This window comes from Vulpes lagopus, chromosome 1, assembly GCF_018345385.1.
Source record: "Vulpes lagopus strain Blue_001 chromosome 1, ASM1834538v1, whole genome shotgun sequence".
Lineage (NCBI taxonomy): Eukaryota > Metazoa > Chordata > Mammalia > Carnivora > Canidae > Vulpes > Vulpes lagopus.
In genome coordinates, this window is record NC_054824.1 from 99,507,161 (window position 1) to 99,527,932 (window position 20,772).

General features: G+C 36.3%; 2 protein-coding genes across 2 annotated transcripts; both read right to left on the reverse strand.

Annotated features, from left to right (window-relative positions):
• Positions 1-304: 304 nt before the first annotated feature.
• Positions 305-1,234, reverse strand: LOC121499446 (olfactory receptor 5H2-like). The gene has a single exon (XM_041770046.1). The coding sequence runs from the start codon at positions 1,232-1,234 to the stop codon at positions 305-307; it is 930 nt and encodes a 309-aa protein (XP_041625980.1).
• Positions 1,235-7,004: 5,770 nt separating this feature from the next.
• On the reverse strand, positions 7,005-16,344 carry LOC121487240 (olfactory receptor 5AC1-like). The gene is made up of 3 exons (XM_041748751.1): positions 16,287-16,344; positions 9,713-10,621; positions 7,005-7,117 (listed from the first exon to the last, which is right to left on the reverse strand). The coding sequence occupies exons 1-3, from the start codon at positions 16,342-16,344 to the stop codon at positions 7,005-7,007; spliced, it is 1,080 nt and encodes a 359-aa protein (XP_041604685.1).
• Positions 16,345-20,772: the final 4,428 nt, after the last annotated feature.

Genomic DNA, 20,772 nt, shown 5'->3' on the forward strand with positions numbered 1-20,772 from the left:
AGTACTCACTGCATTTATAAAGTCACACCAAAGAACAGACAAACTTGTGAAATGTTTTCATTTTTGTTTCCTGCTTTAATTATTTAAGTATGATTTCAGCACTCGATTTCAATTTCTTGTGTGCTTTTGAATAACATACACAAATATTTTAAGGAAATTATTAGATTCTCCCACCGTAAGTCATTAAAACACTAGGACAATTATAACCACAAAAAAAAATGTGAGTACCAGTCAACACATAGCAACATGTAATCTGGACAATTTTGTCTTTTTAATGAAAGGAGACTAGATGCTTGTATGCAATCTAAGCATTTCTCTTTAATATTTTTCTCAGTGAATCTATGACTTTCTTGTTTCTCAGGCTGTAAATAATTGGATTTAAAACTGGAATTATGACAGTGTAAAACAGAGAATCCATCATATCTTGATCATCTGCTTGTGCAGATCTAGGGCGCACATACATGAAAAGGAGGGGGCCATAGTACAAAGACACAGATAAGAGATGGGCCCCACAGGTAGAGAAGGCTTTCCTTATGCCTTGTAGAGACTTCTTTTTTAAGATTATAAAGAGAACTAATGTGTAAGAGATAAGAACAATCAGAATGGTGAGCATCTGAATTGACCCAGAAAAAATGTATACTATGAGAATATTAATAGAAGGATCCATACAAGAAATTTTAAATAATGGCATGATGTCACAGTAAAAGTGATGTATTATGTTAGTATTACAGAAGGTTAATCTGAATAAAAAGCCTACATGAATTATGGCATGAAGAAAGCCACCGACAAGTGAGGAAACTAACAGCTGCATGGATAGTCTGTTGGTCATAATCACTGGATAAAGTAAAGGTTTGCATATGGCCACATAGCGATCATATGCCATTGTTGCCAGCAGAAAACATTCTGTGGTTGCACCAGTTGTAAAGAAAAAAAACTGTATCATGCATTCAGAGAGAGAAATCGTCCAGCTCTTGGCAAAGAAGTTGACCAGCATCTTGGGGGTCACTGTGGATGATATCCAGGCATCCACAAATGCCAGACTGCCAAGGAATAAGTACATGGGGATGAAAAGCTGAGAATCATTGCAGATGAGAGCAATCAGACCAAGGTTCCCCACAATGGTGATGAGATAGATAACCAAGAACACCAGGAACAGAGGAATTTGCCACTCAGGTTGATATGTGAGTCCTGTGAGAACAAACGCTTCCAGTTCTGTTGCATTTTTAGTTTCCATATTATTAATAGATGGCCCCTGAAATTAAAGAACATAAATAAATAAAAGAAATAAAAGAAAATTCAGTGAGGGGAACTGAAATAAAATCACTCACTAGCCTGAAAATCCTTTAATTTTATTTACTCCAATATGGAAACTATTGGGGGAAATTGGTATATTGGAAAAATGCAATTATTTCAATTCAAAATATGTACAGCATAAACAGATTTAGAAGACAAGAAAAACATTCTGAACATAAGCAAGTTTATGGGGTAACTATTGAATGAGGTAGGGAAATTCTGTGTGCAGGACATTGATGCAGCATCAAAAGTAAAGATGTTAGAAGGGCCTGGATTATAAGATGAGTTGAATGTCATGTGAAACATCTTCAGTTTTATTCTTCAAACAACAACAATCAAGGACTGAAAACTTTTAAGAAAGCGACTGGCATCATCAGATTTTTATTAAATTAAATGTTTGGTTGTGGAGTAAAGGACACTAAACAGGAAGCAGTTGTTATTGTCTGGTGATTCCCAAGCCAAATTATACATCAAAATCGTGTAGGAGAGTTTTTGTACAAAATACAGACTCTGAGATATTACTATAGAAGTTGATTCAGTAGATCATGATTTGGTTGGAATAATGTTGCATTTTATAAATGCTCCCCAGTTGTTTAAACAGTGTGTGAAGTTCTTAGTCTAAGTGTGATATGACATTGGGAGTAATGAGGAGAACAAAGAGGTAGATCAAAGTAAACCAGAATGTACAGTCACTAGGACTCAGTGGCATATTAGATGTGAAGGGAAGTGGTCCGTAAAAGAAAGAGAAGACATTTGGTGCCTGGGTAGATGGTCATCAGCAGTGAGATTGAGAGTTCAGATGTAATAGCCAGTTTTTGCAAGGAGCATTCTGGCAACACCCAGGTGAGATGTACTCAGCAGTATGGTTCTATAAGAGCTTAACAGAAATGATGACTTGGGAGTCATTGTGGTGACTAAAGGCATAGTATGTATGACCCATCCATTGAAGAGTGTGCATAAGGTAAAAGAAGGAGGACATAGAAAGAAACTCGAGGAAGTTTTATTAGAGGGTACAAAATGGATATACATCATATATTAGTTGGATAACATTTTATCCTCTATTGTAGCACATGAGTCTTGGAGGCAGACAAAAGCTGTCATCCATTCTAGGCACCAAAATTTCTGGAAGCTGACTTTCCCATGCCCTTGCACCTAGAATAAGGGGACTTGATATAGATTTGGCCAAACTCACCTGTGCTGGATTTGGAATATGGATAAAAGGAGACAAAGGGTCAGGGAATACAATTTTGGTTGCAAAGTTAGCCAAGGCAGCAATATCAAGACCTTTGAAAATGTATCCTACACCCACAATGATAGCATTATCAGTGTGATCTGTTGCATTCTGTGTGTAGCAGTGAGGACAACAGCCCTTACTGAGTTGCATAGACTAGGGACAGGGTTTTGGTGTTGACAGGCTATCTTTCCTGCCTTGGATTCCTGCCATTTCTCCAGTAGATTTCTCCAACTCCCCTAGCATTTCAATGTTAAAACCCATTTCCATTCCATTAATTCTTTTTCTCTTACAAACCAAGATCCCTGGTTACGAAAGAAAGAAAGAAAGAAAGAAAGAAAGAAAGAAAGAAAGAAAGACCAGAAAAGGATACTGGGCAGAGTGATCAGAGAAGTCTGAAGGAATTGGAAAGGTGGGTGCTGTGAAATTAAAAACACTCAAGGACAAAGTACAGTACAGTGCCAAAAGTGAAATAAGTGCTCTGGTAGGATAAGGAATGATCAGCGATCATTAAGTGTGGGAATCAAGAGATTCCTAGTGGTTTTAGGGAGAGCAGTTCCCATTTTGTGATAGAGCTGAGGTCACAGTGTAAAGAGAAGTGAATTGGAAACAAGGCATACGCACAACAGTGAGGAGAATGAAATGGTGTGCTCCAAGGAGCGTGGGGGAGCAGATGGAAATCGTCTGCTGCCCACCGACTACCCATGGGAATACTTTCTTTTTCTTTTATTCAAATTTCCAGCTTTATTTTCCTATGGAAAATGTGTGTGAAATAGAGACTATCATTTTAATTTGAGGCCTGGACCCTTGTACTGTTCACAAATGACCAGCACTGCTGAAAGTTCTTTTCATATTTAAAAGTCGCTCTTTCTTTCTCCAATAAGAACTGACTTTCTCTAGCTATTCCCATTTTACTTGGGAGTCCTTTCTTCTCCACCTGTTTTTTTTTAACAGAATAAAATGAGCCAAAGACTGGAACCTAATACAGGCAATATAAATAATCTATGCCAATAATTGCTATTTTGAAATGTATATTTATTTGAAATGAGTTTCCTTCCATGCAATCCCAAACTACTAAATAATTAAAAATTCTCAAATTCAATCTGTGGGCCTATGTTGAGTCAGAAAGTGGAAAGAAAACTGGAGGGACATTTTGCACTTCCCCTCATATATATATGGAATAAAAATTTATTATATAAATACATATAAATTATATAAAAATATAAATAAAAATAAACATATATATAAAATACTCAATGAAATTATTGTCAGAGTGAGTGGAAGGATGCAGAGGTAATATTTAAGTTAATTAACATTTTAATCAGAGAATGTGGTTAATTAAATGAAATAAACATTTTGAACAGAGTCATCAGAAAGACTTGTTACATGGGGATCATTATGACCTAAGTCCTTAAACCCGTTTTTAAATTATCTAACATTCTAGTTCACCAAAACTTACCCCATAGAGTTGTTATAATATTTCTAGCCAGATAATTAAATATGATTACAAAGTGCAGTTTAGTCTTAGAGCTATTTGGCTTAACCAAATTTACTCACAAGAGTAAAATATTTTTAGAAACTTTCTATATAACAAAATACATTTCAAAACTCGATCTCTTACCAATATGTGTTAAGACACTCTGGAGAACTTTTCAGGGTTAGGCTTTCTCAAGTGGAAAAAAAATAGTTGCACCAGTAGCATAGGCAGCAATTCTTTACATACTGATTCATTTTGGAGGCTTTGTTTACCAAACTCAGAAAAATGTTGTTTATATAAATTCACTTTGAACACAAGAGTCGCTCAGTAGTACAACTTGTGCTTTTTCCAGAAGAGGAAGGGTGAATAACTAAAACTCCCCTAATAGCACCCAAGCGTTCCCTATAGGACAAAACTAAGCTGTTCTTCTGGGCATTGCAGACTTGAATGTGTATGTGAAGTCCAGGTGTCCCATCCGGCATTACCTGTGAGATCATAAACGTCAAGTCACATTATGGTTCTAGTTTTAACAATTGAAATTGGACTTTATGCCACTACTTTCCACCACAAGGGAAACCTCTGGCATGTTTATGCAAGCATGCATTTGCATAAAAGATGCATTGCTCTGAGTGCTTTGACTAATATATTCTTATCTGAGCTGATCCTACATGATTTTAATGAGGCCAAAGTTCTAGATTCCCTTCAGGAACCCACCCCAAAGAAAACTGTCCTCATGCAAACTTCAGCTTACATTCCAGACCTAGACCTGACTTCACACTTTAAGCTGAAATCTGATGAAAAATCTTACTAGGCAAAGATCAAGGGAGGTGCAAAGGGAAACAAAGATAAAGCATCACAGCGAGAGGTGCCATAGCTCAGTGCTCCTCAAATATTAATGCCTGTGAGTCTCCTAGAGAGAGATCTTGTTAAAAATGCAGGTTCTGGGAGACCCTGGGTGGCTCAGCAGTTTAGCGCCTGCCTTTGGCCCAGGGTGTGATCCTGGAGTCGCAGGATCGAGCTCCACACTGGGCTCCCTGCATGAAGTCTGCTTCTCCCTCTGCCTGTGTCTCTGCCTCTCGCTGTGTGTCTTTCATGAATGAATGAATGAGTGAATGAATGAATGACTAAATAAATAAATAATTTTTTTAAAAAATGCAGGTTCTGTGTCAGTAGGTCTGGGTGTGGCTTGAGGGTCTTTGTTTCTACATGGTGATTGCTGCCCGTGGACATGTGTCATGCCCATGACCTTGGCCATTGGAGGACCTAGATTATTGGAAAGCCTGGATCATGGGAAAAGCACTACACTGTAAATGTAACTGGCATGTTAAGAGAGAAGCAGGCAGGAGTCAGTTGGGATCAAGGAGGCCAGCATATGTGGATCATAAGGGACCTTGGAGGCTGGGTCAGGGACTTTACCCTTTACCCTACCATAGTTGAAAATATTGAAGGATTTAACACCTGATTTAGATTTATTTCTTGTGCATTAACAGAGAAAGTTGCCAAGGAACATTCATTCAGAAAAAGACAACTTAATTTACTCATTTGTGACATTTCGATTTGATATCTTAGCAAAAAATTTAACCTCCAGTTGCATCATGGAAGAGATGTATTTTTTTATAGATTTATTGATCCATTTTCCTGGATTTCCAACATTCTATAGAATGTTGATAGTGAAAGACAGTGTGAAGAAAAATAACAAACATAAAAGAAGATTCACTGTGAAAATTCTGCAAAGGGTTCAGTAAGCAGCATGATGTGTAGAGGTGGTAATTTTTTTTTTAAGATTTTATTTATTTATTTGGCAGGAGAATCTCAAGCAGACCCCCGCTGGCTGGGGCTTCATCCCATGACCCTGAGATCATGACCTGAGCCAAAATCAAGAGTTGGATGCTTACCTGACTGAGCCATCCAAGATCCCCAGAGGTGGTTTTTAACATAACCAAAACTTGGCTGACATTTCTTGCTCCCTTAAATTTTGTGTCATTATCTCCTAACTCCATTTGTTGCCTGTCTATGAGTACAAAAGGTCCAGTACTGCTGCTCCTGGTATGGATTGTCTTTCAATTTCAGTTATTTTAATAGGTAGGTTGTGGTGTTCCATGGTGGTTTTAATTTTCATTTTCCTGATAATTAATGATGGTTACCATCATTTTGTGCCATTTTTTGAGTTATGTATACTATCTTCAGTGAAGAGTCTAGTCAAATATTTTGCTAGTTTTTTTTAAGAATTTTATTTATTTATTCATGAGAGACAGAGAAAGGCAGAGACACAGGCAGAGGGAGAAGCAAGCTCCATACAGGGAGCCCGACATAGGACTCAGTCCTGGGACTATAGGGTCATGCCCTGAGCCCAAGCCAGACACTTAACTGCTGAGCCACTCAGGCATCCCAATTTTGCTAGTTTTTAATTGGATTGTTTGTTTTCTGTTTTTGAGTTTTGATAGTACTCCATATATCTGAATATGACTCTTTTATCAGCTATATGATTTTTATATAGATTTTCTGAAATTCTATGGTTTGTCATTTTATTTTAGAAATATTTATGAAGAGCAAGTCTTTTTTTTTTTTTTTTTTTTAAGAGCAAGTCTTTCAATGAAGTTAATTATCTGGGTGTTTTTATTCTTTTATGAACAGTGCTTTTGGTATTATATTTCTTTGATTATGTCTATTATCCTTTTCATGTATTATCTAGATCAAAGTTCGTTTTCAGATGTCCAATTGTTTCTGCATAATTTGTTGAAAAAACTCTTTTCTCTGCTGAATTACTTTTTTACATTTATAAAATCAACTGTCCGTATATTTATGGGTTTATTTCTGCTTTTTATTCTGTTTCACTCATCTATTTGTCTGTTTACAATAGTACAACACTGTCTTGATACCAAAACTCTATATGAAATCTTAGAATCCTATATTGTTAAACCTCTAATTTTGTTCTTTTTTAAAGTTGTCTTGACTATTATTGCACATCCTTTGCATTTCCATGTGAATAGAATAGAATCAGCTTTATCTGTTTCTATAAGAAATCTTGCTGTGATTTTTACTGGGCTTTTTATTAAATCTGTAGATGCATTTAGGGATATTGACTTTTTTTTCCAATATTGAATCTTCCAACCCATCTTTCCATTTATTTAGGTATTCTTTAATTTCTTTCAGAAAAGCTTTCCCCCCCTTTTTCTGGGTATATATCTCATACATTATCTGCCAGATTTACCCCTGCTTTCATATGCTTTTAACCATTGTGTATAGTGTCCACACATACGTACATCTGCATGTTTGCAGATAGGGAAATTATGCAGTATACATATTTTGTAAACTGCTATTCATGCTTAATATGAGATAGTGAAAGCTCTAGAGAAAGGAGTTTAAGTCTCTACTCTGATTTTTTCTGCACTTTCCTTTTTCCTTGTCTTAGGCAATTCATTTATTAAAATAAAAGATATTATTATGATATAGCAAATGGCTAGATTCTGCAGGACCACATGGGTGTGTTTAGGAGGCATCCAGGAGTCTGCCTGTGGCTTTGACTTACCATTGCTTTCTCCCCTTTTTAGCAGAAATGCCAACTAGTCTCCCCAGGCATACTCCCCTAAAACAGGCCCAGTCATCTCTCTCTCTCCATCCTGACTGGAGAAATAAACTTTTCCCGCCAAACGTGGCCAGCTTCATTTCACTTCTTCAAACTGGCCACCAGGGTTTGGTCTGGCTAACCCATGCCAACATCCATTTTCTATCCATTGCTTTTACACTAGAAACCAAGATTCAAATTGGACTTACAGGAGAAAAGCCCATTGGATTTCTAGGCTGGGCCATAATTTCCTGTGGCTTCTTTTTCCAGTACAAAAAAGAGCTTTTATTATAGCACAGGGAGAGGACCTGTGGGCAGAAAGAGCTGCCCTGTGATTGTGAGAAGCAATTGATTATATACTTTTAGTTTGGGGGAGCTAGAGAAGAAAAAGTCTCCAAAGAGATTTTCATATGTTAAAGAAGATTTACATGATGTGTTATTTTGACAAAACTTTATTGCTTATTTTTCTCTGCACTTATATCTTTTTCTAGAATATCTAAAAGATTTATGTAATTCTCCCCAAAACTCCTGGAAGTTAAGTTAGCTATTGCTGCTTATCTGTTTTATATAAAATACGTGGACTTAGGCTTTTCTTTGTTTGAAGATTTTTAAAAATTCAAACTAAAAAAACCCCACACAACTATTCAGGTGATCTATTTATTCTTAAATAAGCTTTGATAGTTTGTATATTTTCAGGAAGTTTGTTCATTTCATCTAGTTGGCATAATTTTTGTACATACAGCTATTCAAGATATGTCTTTAGCATCTATAATGATGTATCTTCTTTTTCTTCAGATATCTGCATTTTTGGTCATTAGTAACTCAAGTCTTTTCTTGGCCAGTTTGGCTAAAAGTTTACCAATTTTATCAATCTTTTCAAAGAACAAGGCTCTTCTTTATTCATTTCTCAGTTGATAGATATTTGGGCTCTTTCCATAATATGGCTATTGTTGATAATGCTGCTATGAATATTAGGGTGCATGTATCCCTTTGAATCCGTATTTTTGAATCCTTTGGGTGAATACCTAGTAGTGCGATTGCCAGATCATTTCTTACACTACACACAAAAAAATAAATAAAAAAATGGATGAAAGACCTAAATGTCAGATAGGAGGTCATCAAAATCCTAGAGAAGAACACAGGCAGCAACCTCTTTGACCTCAGCCATAGCAACTTCTTACTAGATATACCTCCTGAGGCAAAGGAAACAAAAGCAAAAATAAACTATTGGGACTTCATTAAGATAAAAAGCTTCTAAGCAGTGAAGGAAACAATCAACAAAACTAAAAGCAACCTTTGGAATGGGAAGAGATATTTGGAAAAGACATATCTTGTGAAAGGTTATTCTCCAAAATATATAAAGAACTTATAAAATTCAACATGCAAAAACCAAATAACCCAAGGGCACCTGGGTGGCTCAGTCAGTTGGAGACTCTGACTCTCCATCTCAGCTCATGTCTTGATCTATGATCTATGATCTAAACCCCATTTAAAAAATGGGCAGAAGACATGAATAGACATTTTTCCAAAGAAGCCATACAGATGGCCAACACAAGAAAAGATGTTCAACATCACTCATCAACAGGGAAATATAAGTCAAAACTATAATGAGAGATCATCTCACACCAGACAGAATGGCTAAAATTAACTAACACAGGGAAAAACAGGTGTTGGCGAGGATGTGGAGAAAACAGAACCTTCTTATATTGTTGATGGGAATGCAAATTGGAAAAGCAGTAAGGCTTTTGATATGCAGACTCTGGACAATTGTCTCAGCTAGTCACACCAGTCTCAAATAAAGAAACATGCAAATGTCTCCCACGATAAAATTACAAACTATTATATCTAATTTAGAGGAAATTTACAAAGAGTAAAAAACATAAATTCTAAATACTTAATTCTATTTTTCATTAAGAATTCAGTTCTGTGTGATATTAGATCTGCTTCCATTGAAACAAATCTCCTTTGAAGCTGACTTTCATCACATAGCACTCAGAAACTGCCCTAGACACTGTCTTCTACTAAAACTATAAAGCCAAGGCTAATTTGCATAACTTCACATCCCTTGTATTTTGCAAAGTTTGAAAAGAGCAAGTTTAAATTTTGCCCTAAGAACTATTTATGTATATTATTCTCCTCAAGGCACCTATCACCTCTTTGTTTCTCAGACTGTAAATAAAAGGATTTAGTAGGGGAATTATTATTGTGTAAAATACAGAATACATTTTATCTTGATTTTCAGCTGGCCCAGACCCAGGACGCACATACATGAAGAATAGGGTGCCATAGAACAAGGAGACAGAGAGCAGGTGGGCGCTGCACGTGGAGAAGGCTTTGCTCCTGCCCTTTTCAGACTTCTTTTTCAGGATGGCAAAGAGGACATAGGAATAAGAAATGATAATAGTCATGAAAGTGAAAAACTGTATAAAGACTGAAAATATAAAAATCAGGAGCATATTAACTCTAGGGTCAGTACAGGAAATCTTAAACAATTGTAAAATTTCACAGTAGAAATAATGTATTACATTAGACTTGCAGAAAGTTAATCTACATAACAAACTGACATGCATCATAGGGTGCAGAAACCCAATAATATATGAAACACTTAATAACTGAATGCAGAAGATATTGGACATCACCACTGGATAAAGCAAAGGGTTGCATATGGCTACATAGCGGTCATAGGCCATCACTACCAGGAGGAAACACTCTGTGTTTGCACTGGAAGCAAAAATATAAAATTGGGTGATGCACTCAACCAGTGATATCATATGATTCTTAGATAAAAAATCCATTAGCATCCTGGGAGTCACAGAAGATGAGGAACAAGCATCTGCAAAGGCCAAACTGCCAAGGAGTAAGTACATGGGGGTGTGAAGAAGGGGGTCCTTCCAGATGAGAAAAATCAGTGCCAGGTTGCCCACCATGGTGGTGAGGTAGATGACCAAGAACACCAGGAACAGGGGGACCTGCAGTCCTGGACGATCTGTAAGTCCTGTGAGAATAAACTCAGTCACCTGTGTTTTGTTTCCATCAGATTCACTGAAGCTGATCACTGAAATGAAAGAATAAGTGAAGAACACAGTCATAAACTACCATGAAAATAATCACATTTTATTTGAAAATAAATGTATCTTCATTCTTTATATATCCCCTTTAATCAGAACGTTTACCTTTACACTTGAGTATTCTTTACACACAAGATGTGTTTGGGCAACTGTTCCTAAAAATTAGGGGAAATATATCTACATGGAATTCATTACTTGTTATAAGAGAAATGGGCTTATATTTTGATTTGGAAAATAATTGATTATAATTTAATAATCATCCTCTAATTTTAAAATCTTTAATAAAAATAAAAAAATAGAGTTAAGCTTTTTAAATATGTTGGGAGTACCAGGGTGGCCCAGTCAGTTAAGTGTCTGACTCTTGATTTCAGCTCAGGTCATGCTCTCAGGGTTGTGAGATTGAGCCCTGCATGGGGCTCTGCGCTGGTTGTGCGGTCTGCTTGGGATCCTCTCTCCTCCTCTTCTGCCTCTACCTTGCCCCCCTGCTCATGTGCATGTGCATGAGCTCTTTATCTCTCTAAAATAAATAAATAAATAAATAAATAAATAAATAAATAAATAAGCTAAAGATTAGTTATTAAAACCAATAGCATACATTCTATGTAATACAGTATGTCTTTTAAATTAAGAATAGATTGAAATGCTTACTCTGACCATTATTGTACAGTATTTTTTAGAAACTGCAATATATCAGGTCACCTGGGTGGCTCAGTGTCTGAGCGTCTGCCTTTGGCTCAGGGCATGATCCCAGGGTCCTGGAATCAAATCCCACATCAGGCTCCTCACAAGGAGCCTTCTTCTCCTTCTGCCTGTGTCTCTGCCTCTCTGTCTGTGTCTCTCATGAATAAATAAATAAAATCTGAAAAAAAGAAACTTCAATACACCTAAGATATAATAAAGATACAATAAAATGTCATAAAATTGTGGGAGATAAATTCATATTTTTGCTGATGTTATATCATTATAACCAAATAACATTATGACTATACTAGATAAAGAATGAATATATAAGTGATCACTACTCTTTTCTATACAAACAAGGAAGAGGAAAAAAGGGAAATATATAATAACCATACACTTTAAAATACATTGAAATAGTTTTAAAATATGTAATACCTATGTTAATAAAATTGTACAAAATTACCAAAGGCAATTTCTAAAGAAATAGCCAAAATATATTCTCAGATAAGAAGACTTAGTATTATAAAAATGTCAGTAGAATTCAATTTAATTTCAGTTAGAATTATAATTGCTTTTTAAAAAGATTTTGGGGGATCCCTGGGTGGCACAGCGGTTTGGCGCCTGCCTTTGGCCCAGGGCGCGATCCTGGAGACCCTAGATCGAATCCCACGTCGGGCTCCCGGTGCATGGAGCCTGCTTCTCCCTCTGCCTGTGTCTCTGCCTCTCTCTCTCTCTGTGACTATCATAAATAAATAAAAATTAAAAAAAAAAATTAAAAAAAAAAAAAAAAAAAAAGATTTTGGTTATTTATTTGACAGAGAGAGAGAGAGAGAGAGAGCACAGCAGGGGGAGCAGAGGGAGAAGGAAAAGCAGGCTCCCCTCTGAGCGGGGAGCCTGATGTGGGGCTTGGTATTATGACCTGAGCCAAAGACAGACACTTAACCCACTGAGCCACCCAGGTGCCCCGGGATTGCTTTTTAATGTGATAGCATAAGCATCAAGTTCTTATAAAAGTATTTTGAAGAAACAAGGAAAATATCTACAGTATGCAAGTCAAGTGTGCAGTGGCAAATGTTAAAACAAAATCATCTTATAGAATATAATATGACATGGAAATAGGAAATAAAAATTCCAAAGATTGATTCAAGAATATGTATTAGAATTTAATATAGTATGTGATGATTTTTCAATTGAATCTGATGCTTTTGTTTATTTATTTATTTATTTATTTATTTATTTATTTATTTATGATAGTCACAGAGAGAGAGAGAGGCAGAGACACAGGCGGAGGAAGAAGCAGGCTCCATGCACTGGGAGCCTGATGTGGGATTCGATCCGGGGTCTCCAGGATCACGCCCTGGGCCAAAGGCAGGCGCCAAACCGCTGCGCCACCCAGGGATCCCGAATCTGATGCTTTATTCAATAAATATTGTGGCTATATTCGCCTATCTGAAAAAAAAAAGTAAGAATAGCTTCCTTTTCTATGTTTGTTTTAAAATTGCTGCTGGAATGGGGGTGCCTGAAGGATCATTCAGTTAGGGGTCTAAATCTTGATTTCAGCTCAGGTTACCATCTCAGGGTCATGATATTGGGCTCCACATCAGGCTCCACACTCAGCGTGGAGTCTACTTGAGATTCTCTCTCTGCCTCTTCCCCTTCCTCTGATCTCTCTCTCTCTCTCTCTCTCTCTTAAAACAAACAAAATCTAAAATCACTGCTGGATCAAGGACTAAAAAGTAAAAACTAAAAAAACAAATATTTTAAACATTCTAAGAAAATTCATAAAATAAATATAATTTAAATATATTACAAAAATCTTTGACTAATATAAGAAACCCATAATAAAGATATAATGTATTTAATCTAATGTTTAAATTCATAAAAATAGACTATGTATCAAATCTTTCACAAAGTAAAAGATGAATAAAACTGGAAATCATGTGCAATTAATAGCTAAAATATTTGTACCTATCACATGCAAAGAAATATTACTAATTGGTAAGAAAAGTCAAATAACTCAATGGAAAAATAAAAATGGAATTGAAAGGAAAAGTCACAGAAGACTATGTCAATACATTCAATAAATGTGGGAAAAGATTCTCACCTTCACCAATATGCAAGATGTGCAAATAAAACAAGACATTATTTTTCATTCCTCAGATTAGCAAAATCTACTACTTGTCAAAACCTGGAAAAGGACACTTTCCCACTTCTGGTTAAAATGTAAATTATTAAGACTTTGAAGAAACAATTTGGCAATATTTTTTAAAAATAAAAATACACATACTTTTCAACCCAGTGATCCATGCCTTCAATCCATTCTATAGTAATAACATATCATTTCATAAGGAGAGAAGTCTACTGCATCCTTGTTCATCATGGTGGCAAAAGACTGGAAATAATATGTAAACCAAAAGGATGAAGCAATAGTCGAACAAATCCTAATACTAATCAATATTGTAGCAGTCATTTAAAATGAGTTATTGCTCTACCACTTGTTTCAAAGAAATTTCCACAATTGTTAGGAATGTGAAAAAAAATAAAATACAGAGAAATGTTTTTAATATTATCCCACTAAACAAACAGGCAATATCTTAAAATTCCCACTCTGTACATCAATGAACACATGCACTCATGTACATTTGCAAATAACCATAAGAACATAAAGACTGTGTGAAATGATAGACACTAGCTTGTTAATATTTATTGTCTGGTGTAGGTGAGAGGAGAGTAATAAAGCAAAGGGAACCAGAAATAAACGATACCTCCAAACAGTTTTTTTTTTAAGATTTTATTTATTTATTCATGAGAAACAGAGAGACAGAGAGGTAGAGACACAGGCAGAGGGAGAAGCAGGCTCCATTTAGGGAGCCAGACGTGGGACTCGATCCCAGGTCTCTAGGATCATGCCCTGGGCCGAAGGCGGCGCTAAACCGCTGAGCCACCGAGGCTGCCCCCCAAACAGTTTTTGTGATAAAGACACAACATATATTGTCATCCTATTTATACAATTATAGATATTTATATATGGTCAAAGACATATATTTAAGAATAGTCATAAGAGTTTTGATAGTGAAGAAGAGAAAAGGAGAGAAATAGGAATACTTTTATTGCATTAGTAGGTGGCAATAAATATTTTAATGAAAAATGGGGATTAATCATAAGTAAATTTTATTTTACATATTTTCTGTATTGTAAAATATAGAAAAATGTTGGATTCTGTAGCAAATGCTTGTGAATATTTTCGATCATATTTGAAATCACCCTTTGGGAGTGATTTCTCTTTCTCACTCTGTCAGATTTTTTGTAAATGAATAAAGTTAGGTATACAAGCACAGATTTTTTAAATTAAATTAAACTATTTAAACTAAAATTAAACTTTTAAATAGTTTTCTTCATGTTCAGGTACGTTTCCTTTTTGATATGTTGGTTAATATCTTATAATTTTTACCCACATTATAGATGGAATATTTGATGTGGCCTTTAAATACTTTGATTTTGTTCTATGACCTAAAAATTTTGTCTAAAAGTAAGTCCAAAAGAAGAGATCCCAAGAGATTTAGAAGTGAATGCACAGACTCAGATCACCTAGAAGGAGAAAATCTGCCTGTAATTTGATGAATATATTCATTGTTTCTCAAAGTAAAATGAATAACATAATTTTATACACATACTTCTTGCTGATTAAAATGCATAAAAATTTCACCTATTTACCAAAATTGTATTGTTTAACCTTAAAATAGGTCCAGAGGCAATATTTGTCTTAATGGTTCTACAATAGGGAGAATTGTGAGTTATTTTCCATCTTCTCTGAGACTAGAACAAGAAAAAAATCAGCTTTAAAAAATTTATCTTTTAAAATATATGCCATTGAGAAGCCCTGAAACAATGAGAATCAAGAAGACTGACTGAAATGGCTCCTCTAAAAATTGGCCTAATGGGGCACCTGGGTGGCTCAGTGGTTGAGCATCTGCCTTCTGCTCGGGTCATGATCCCAGGGGTCCTGGGATCGAGTCCCACATTGGGCTCCCCACAGGGAGCCTGCTTCCCCCTCTGCCTGTGTCTCTGCTTCTCTCTCTGTATCTCTCATTAATAAATTTTTTAAAAATCTTTTTTAAAAATTGGCCTAATGGACACTGATGGCAAGTCATTTAATTTCCAAGGTGGAGGTTTTGACTGAGTGAGACTACTTAGCTTTCTTAACAATGTTAAACCCATAATTGATACACCCTATTTTCATAATTAGGTCAAGAACTATTAAGTGCTTAGATCTTTTCCATATCTATCTATCTATCTATCTATCTATCTATCTATCTATCTCATCTATTCTATATCTATCCATCTATCTATATCTACATTATGTATAGATATATGTGTGTTTATATATAAGAATATATATAGATATAGATATACACTGTATATGTGTATGTGTGTAGGGATAAATATATACTATTTATAAGGGCTAAATTGGTGAATTTAGTCTTTTCATGATTCCATGAACAAATTACAGAAGTTTTAGCAGCATAATTTAGTTGTCGTTACCCTGACAAAGAAAATTTTCTAATAGTATGAAATAATATCTGAAACTCTTGAGTCATTATCATTATTTTTTCCATTTGTCTTATTTTTCTGTTATCTCATGTTTACTATTAAAAAGAAATCTTATTATATGTCTCTTCAACAGTAAAACACTTAGTATTTGTGACAAACATCCAGAATTGTCTAACCTGAAGAGAAACAGAAAATCTCATAGAGTTACCAGGATTTTCATTTCTTACCTTGATATTTCATTTTCAAATAAGCCAACTGAAAAACTACAATTAATGAAAATTAGACAGATCCTAGTGTCCTTACCTAGTTTCTTTAAGATTTTTGGAGACAGAAATGATAAGGTTTGTTGAAGGAAAGATGGTGGGTTCTCAAAGAAAAAAAAAAAGAAAAAAATGTACATTTCCCTCTACCACACTTTACATAGGGCCAAGTCGTCTTTATGAGTTGCCAAATTGACGAAGCTGCTGGCTGCTTTCATATCCACGGTATTTCCTCTTGAAACCTTTAAGTGAAGAAAAGTGGCAGGTGCAGAATGAAGCAGTGATTCCTTGTGCAAAGATTTTCCTTGGAAATCTCAACTGCAAGGAGATATTTATTTGTTCTCTTTTTCAAATCTATTCATAAAAAAGAAGAAGAAAGTCCTTAGAATTCCCTCAGTGGAAGTTACCAATGGATTCCCTGTGTGATGGAGGCAAAGCTGTTCTACTGGGCATTGTGAGCTAATCAGGGAATAGCCCAGACACATCAGGTGTAACAATTAGAAGCACACTGTGTTATTGAGTTCCTTGTGAGGGCGACATGACAAACTGCCTCTGAGCAGTTTTTAGATCATATTAATTTCCTTTCATTTATGGCTCTTGGTGTTGCCTCATCCCAACCATCTGATAGTTTCTTCAAACATCTCAAAGACATGAAACTCAGAATGTCCAGATCCAAATTCAATCTTTTCCAACACTATCACCAAATGTGGCCCTCAGTCTGTTTTCCCATTCTCAGTTAATGGCATCATTGTTACCCCATTTTTAAAGAAATAAACCTGAAACCTATTCTTTGACACTGAATTTCCCCTTGAATTTTGTCAAAGTCATTATCCGACCCATAGCTTTTATCTCTTTAATATCTGGTGAAACCATTCACTTCTCTCAAAATCCAAGAAAACCCTATTGCCCACCTTGAGTACGGACATAACCTTTTAATAATCTATGTGTTATAATATTTGCTAATTTTTGCTCCTACCATTCTCTGCATTTGAGCCAATGTCATCTTTATAAAATGCCAAACCATTAAAATCAGCACCATTCCTACACCCATGGATGCAACTCCATTTAAACCCTTAAATACAACTTATGATGACTCTTAGAAGAAAGATCAAAGTCTTTAAGCCTGTATTTCCCTTCCCTCATCCTAAAACATATCCAATCATCCTCTTTACAAAGTTTTTGTCTAATGTAGTTAATGGACTCTTTAGGTGAATGAGTCTGGTATTTCTTTGACAATGCAATTGATTCAAGAGCTAAAGTTAAAAATCAAAATTACAGTAAATTAAAAAGTTAAAAATCATGGCTTCTGTATATGCAGCATTGATGAGAAAAAAAATTTAGAGTTTGTCCTTTTGTTTTTCTAATCTTATTGTAGGAATGTAAGGAGTTGGGGCACTATGTGGCTCAGTCCATTAAGTGTCTGACTCTTGATTTTGGCTCAGGTCATGATTTCAGGGCCCTGAGATGGAGCCCTGTGTTGGGCTTGTGCTGGGCATGGAGCCTGCTTACGATTTTCTCTCTCCCCTGCCCCACACCAGCTCTTTCTCTTTCTCTCTCCCTCTTAAAAAAAAAATGTAAAGTCTGGTGGCCACCAGACTGAGGGCCACATTTGGTGATAGTGTTTCTCTCTCCTTAAACAGTGGCTAAGCTGCCAGCCTCTCTCCAAGCCCATTAGAATTCTGCCTTTGTGTGAGGAACACGCTCTTTTGTGATGAGGCGGACAGAGGCTGACAGAGCCCAAGAACCCAGGTAGAAGTCCTAACAGTGCCCACTGGCTGGCACTACATCTGCAGTGATATGAAGAGGTCATAAGATATTCCAACAGGTCATAAGAAAATGGCAAACAATAATTATGAATTTGTCCTTTCACTGTCTTGGACATAGTGAAGCATGCAACAAAAATCTGATCTAGGTAGGAGATAGTAGAACCCTGAATTTCTGACAGATAATAGGATTGATGGCTCAGTATTCTTGAGCTGCAAAGGCTTCCTCTGAGAAGTAATTACTTGTGGTGTCGTAACTGTGAGATTCACTCAGTGAAACGGGAAATTATCCTGTCTGTGGGTAGCTTTGTGGATTGTGCAAATTTCATACCAGACGACTAATAATTCCTCATCAGAGCAGTAACTTTTAAACAGGGCAGGATATTTGACTCTCAGCCACAAGGGCTTTCGGATCCCGTTCAGCTGGAAGCTTCTTTCTTTTTTTTGTGTATTTGTTATTGGAGTTCAACTTGCCAACATATAGTTGGCAAGTTGAACTCCCAGTTCTCATCCCGTCAAGTGCCCCCCTCAGTACCCATCACCCAGTCACCCCATCCCCCCACCCACCTCCCTTTCCACTACCCCTTGTTCATTTCCCAGAGCTAGGAGTCTCTCATGTTCTGTCTCCCTCTCTGATATTTCCCACACATTTTCTCTCCTTTCCCTTATAACCCCTTTCACCATTTCTTATATTCCCCGTATGAATGAAACCACATAATGTTTGTCCTTCTCCGACTGACTTACTTCACTCAGCATAATACCCTCCATTCCATCCCTGTTGAAGCAAATGGTGGGTGTTTGCTTCAATGTCATGTCGTTTCTAATGACTGAGTAATATTACTTTGTATATGTAGACCACATCTTCTTTCTCCATCATCTGTTGATGGACATCGAGGCTCCTTCCACAGTTTGGCCATTGTGGACATACCTAGGAATAAACCTAACCAAAGAGATAAAGGATCTATACCCTAATAACTACAGAACACTTCTGAAAGAAATTGAGGAAGACACAAAGAGATGGAAAAATATTCCATGCTCATGGATTGGAAGAATATTGTGAAAATGTCTACGCTACCCATGGCAATGTACACGTTCAGCTGGAAGCTTCATTCCCCCCACCCTCCTGAAGAACAGGTCTAGCTCTCTCTCACTCAATCAGTGCCAGGGCCTTCATTCCGACTTCTGACTTTGGCTGTGGTTGACTTGCTTCACCATTTCACACAACGTGAATCCTGGGCCTGATGATTGCAACAGACTCCTGACCTCAGTGAATTGATGATGTCTCTTCTTCCCAGGTAGTAGCTTGTTGAATATACAGAGAGGATGCCTGGTGTGTTGAGGTGAAAATTGAAGTGAGAAGGAGCAGCCTCTGTTAATTCTGTGTGTTATAGCACTAACACTCCTGACTTGTAAAAAATGAGGATTTTTGACTAGAGGATCCTAACTGCTTTACAAGACTACTCTCCATTGTGTCTGGAATCCCAAGGATTTTTTGCTTATTGAGCACTTAGGAAGTAGAAAAGCAGGGAGAGGAAGAAAATAATCATTCTTTCTTGTTTTGGCTGTAGTTTAGCCTCCTGCCCTCCCCCCCCCCCTTTTTAGTGTATCACTGAGAGTGGAAAGATGGAAATTTATGGGATGGATTTCCCTGTGTAAAAAGCAACCTTATTCCCAAGTACTAGAAGAAAGAAATTATCCTTTTGAATGGCTCATTTCTGCTCCATATTAAGAGTTTTTAATGCTTTTCCTCAGACCTTGGATCAGTGAGAAAGTGACAGAGCAGCAACTTAGAGAGTTTTATTCTTCTCCCTATAGCCTAGAATGCTAATTAATTAATATTTAATATATTGGCATAAATTTACCCCACAATGTTTCCATCGAACTGCTATGATTTTATCTCAGTACAATGAAATGTTCCAGTGAATCAGACAAGCAGTGTGCTATCTATAGAGCAGTGTTTCTTAACAGTGGCATTCATAGAAACAAGGCTCCATTAGTTTGGGTGATAGGATGGGATGTTAGATTTACATTTAATTTATCAGCCAATTTGCCTTTTTGTCATATTTTATAGGGCACCACCTTTTTTGAGTTCATTGATAATATTGTCCAGCAGTCTATGGGCATGCCCACATATTAGATCATGTATTCAAATATAGTTCAGCTCTTATCAGATTACTTCACTCAAAAACCATCTGAGTCATTGCAATTTGAATAAAACTACAAATCATCAGCCATTCGAAACTTCTCCAAGCTGTTGCCAACCTACCTTTTCAAGTCCATCTCCAAAACTTACACATGCCAAAGCTACAAAAAACACTCAGATATCTTAGGATATTGTTCAATGTTCCTATTGTATTCATGTCAAGTGTCCATTATCTATTTTTCTCTCAGTTTTATTACAAATGGGTAACATTTCCTCTGCTATCTCTTCCCCTGATTTATATCATAAGATGACTACTCATCTGGCCCATACAGAAATTTCAGTACACTTTTGAGTATCTAGCCTAATTAATATTATAGTCTCATATATTCTCAACTGAAAATGACATTCATAGTGATGACATAAACCATATTCACATGGCCTGACACTATGTATCTTTAGGCATAGAATGGATATAGAGAGAGATGAAAAAAAAAAAAAAACAGAAACAATAGAAAAATGATGAGGGGCCTGTAGATTGAAAGGTCTCGAATTATGTGACTTTTCTAATCTGCTGTTGCCAAGGTGGTACCCACACATAACACCAACTGTAAACTCTGGGCATGGAAGCTACTTAAAAAAATAATTTTGTATAAATACTACTTCTAATAATGATTTTTCCATTGATGTTATCTGTCAGAATAAAAAAAGCAATTAATACTTATCAGAAATTTTCAACTCTA

Excerpts from the sequence above, each read along its gene's own strand:
- LOC121499446 (XM_041770046.1), bottom strand. The coding sequence starts at position 1,234 with ATGGAAACTAAAAATGCAACAGAACTGGAAGCGTTTGTTCTCACAGGA.
- LOC121487240 (XM_041748751.1), bottom strand. The coding sequence starts at position 16,344 with ATGAAAGCAGCCAGCAGCTTCGTCAATTTGGCAACTCATAAAGACGAC. Across the intron at positions 10,622-16,286 it reads TAAAGACGACTTGGCCCTAT|TGATCAGCTTCAGTGAATCT; the intron begins GTAAAGTGTGGT and ends CTTTCATTTCAG. Across the intron at positions 7,118-9,712 it reads GAGAAACAAAGAGGTGATAG|ATGGGTTGGAAGATTCAATA; the intron begins GTGCCTTGAGGA and ends ATAAATGGAAAG.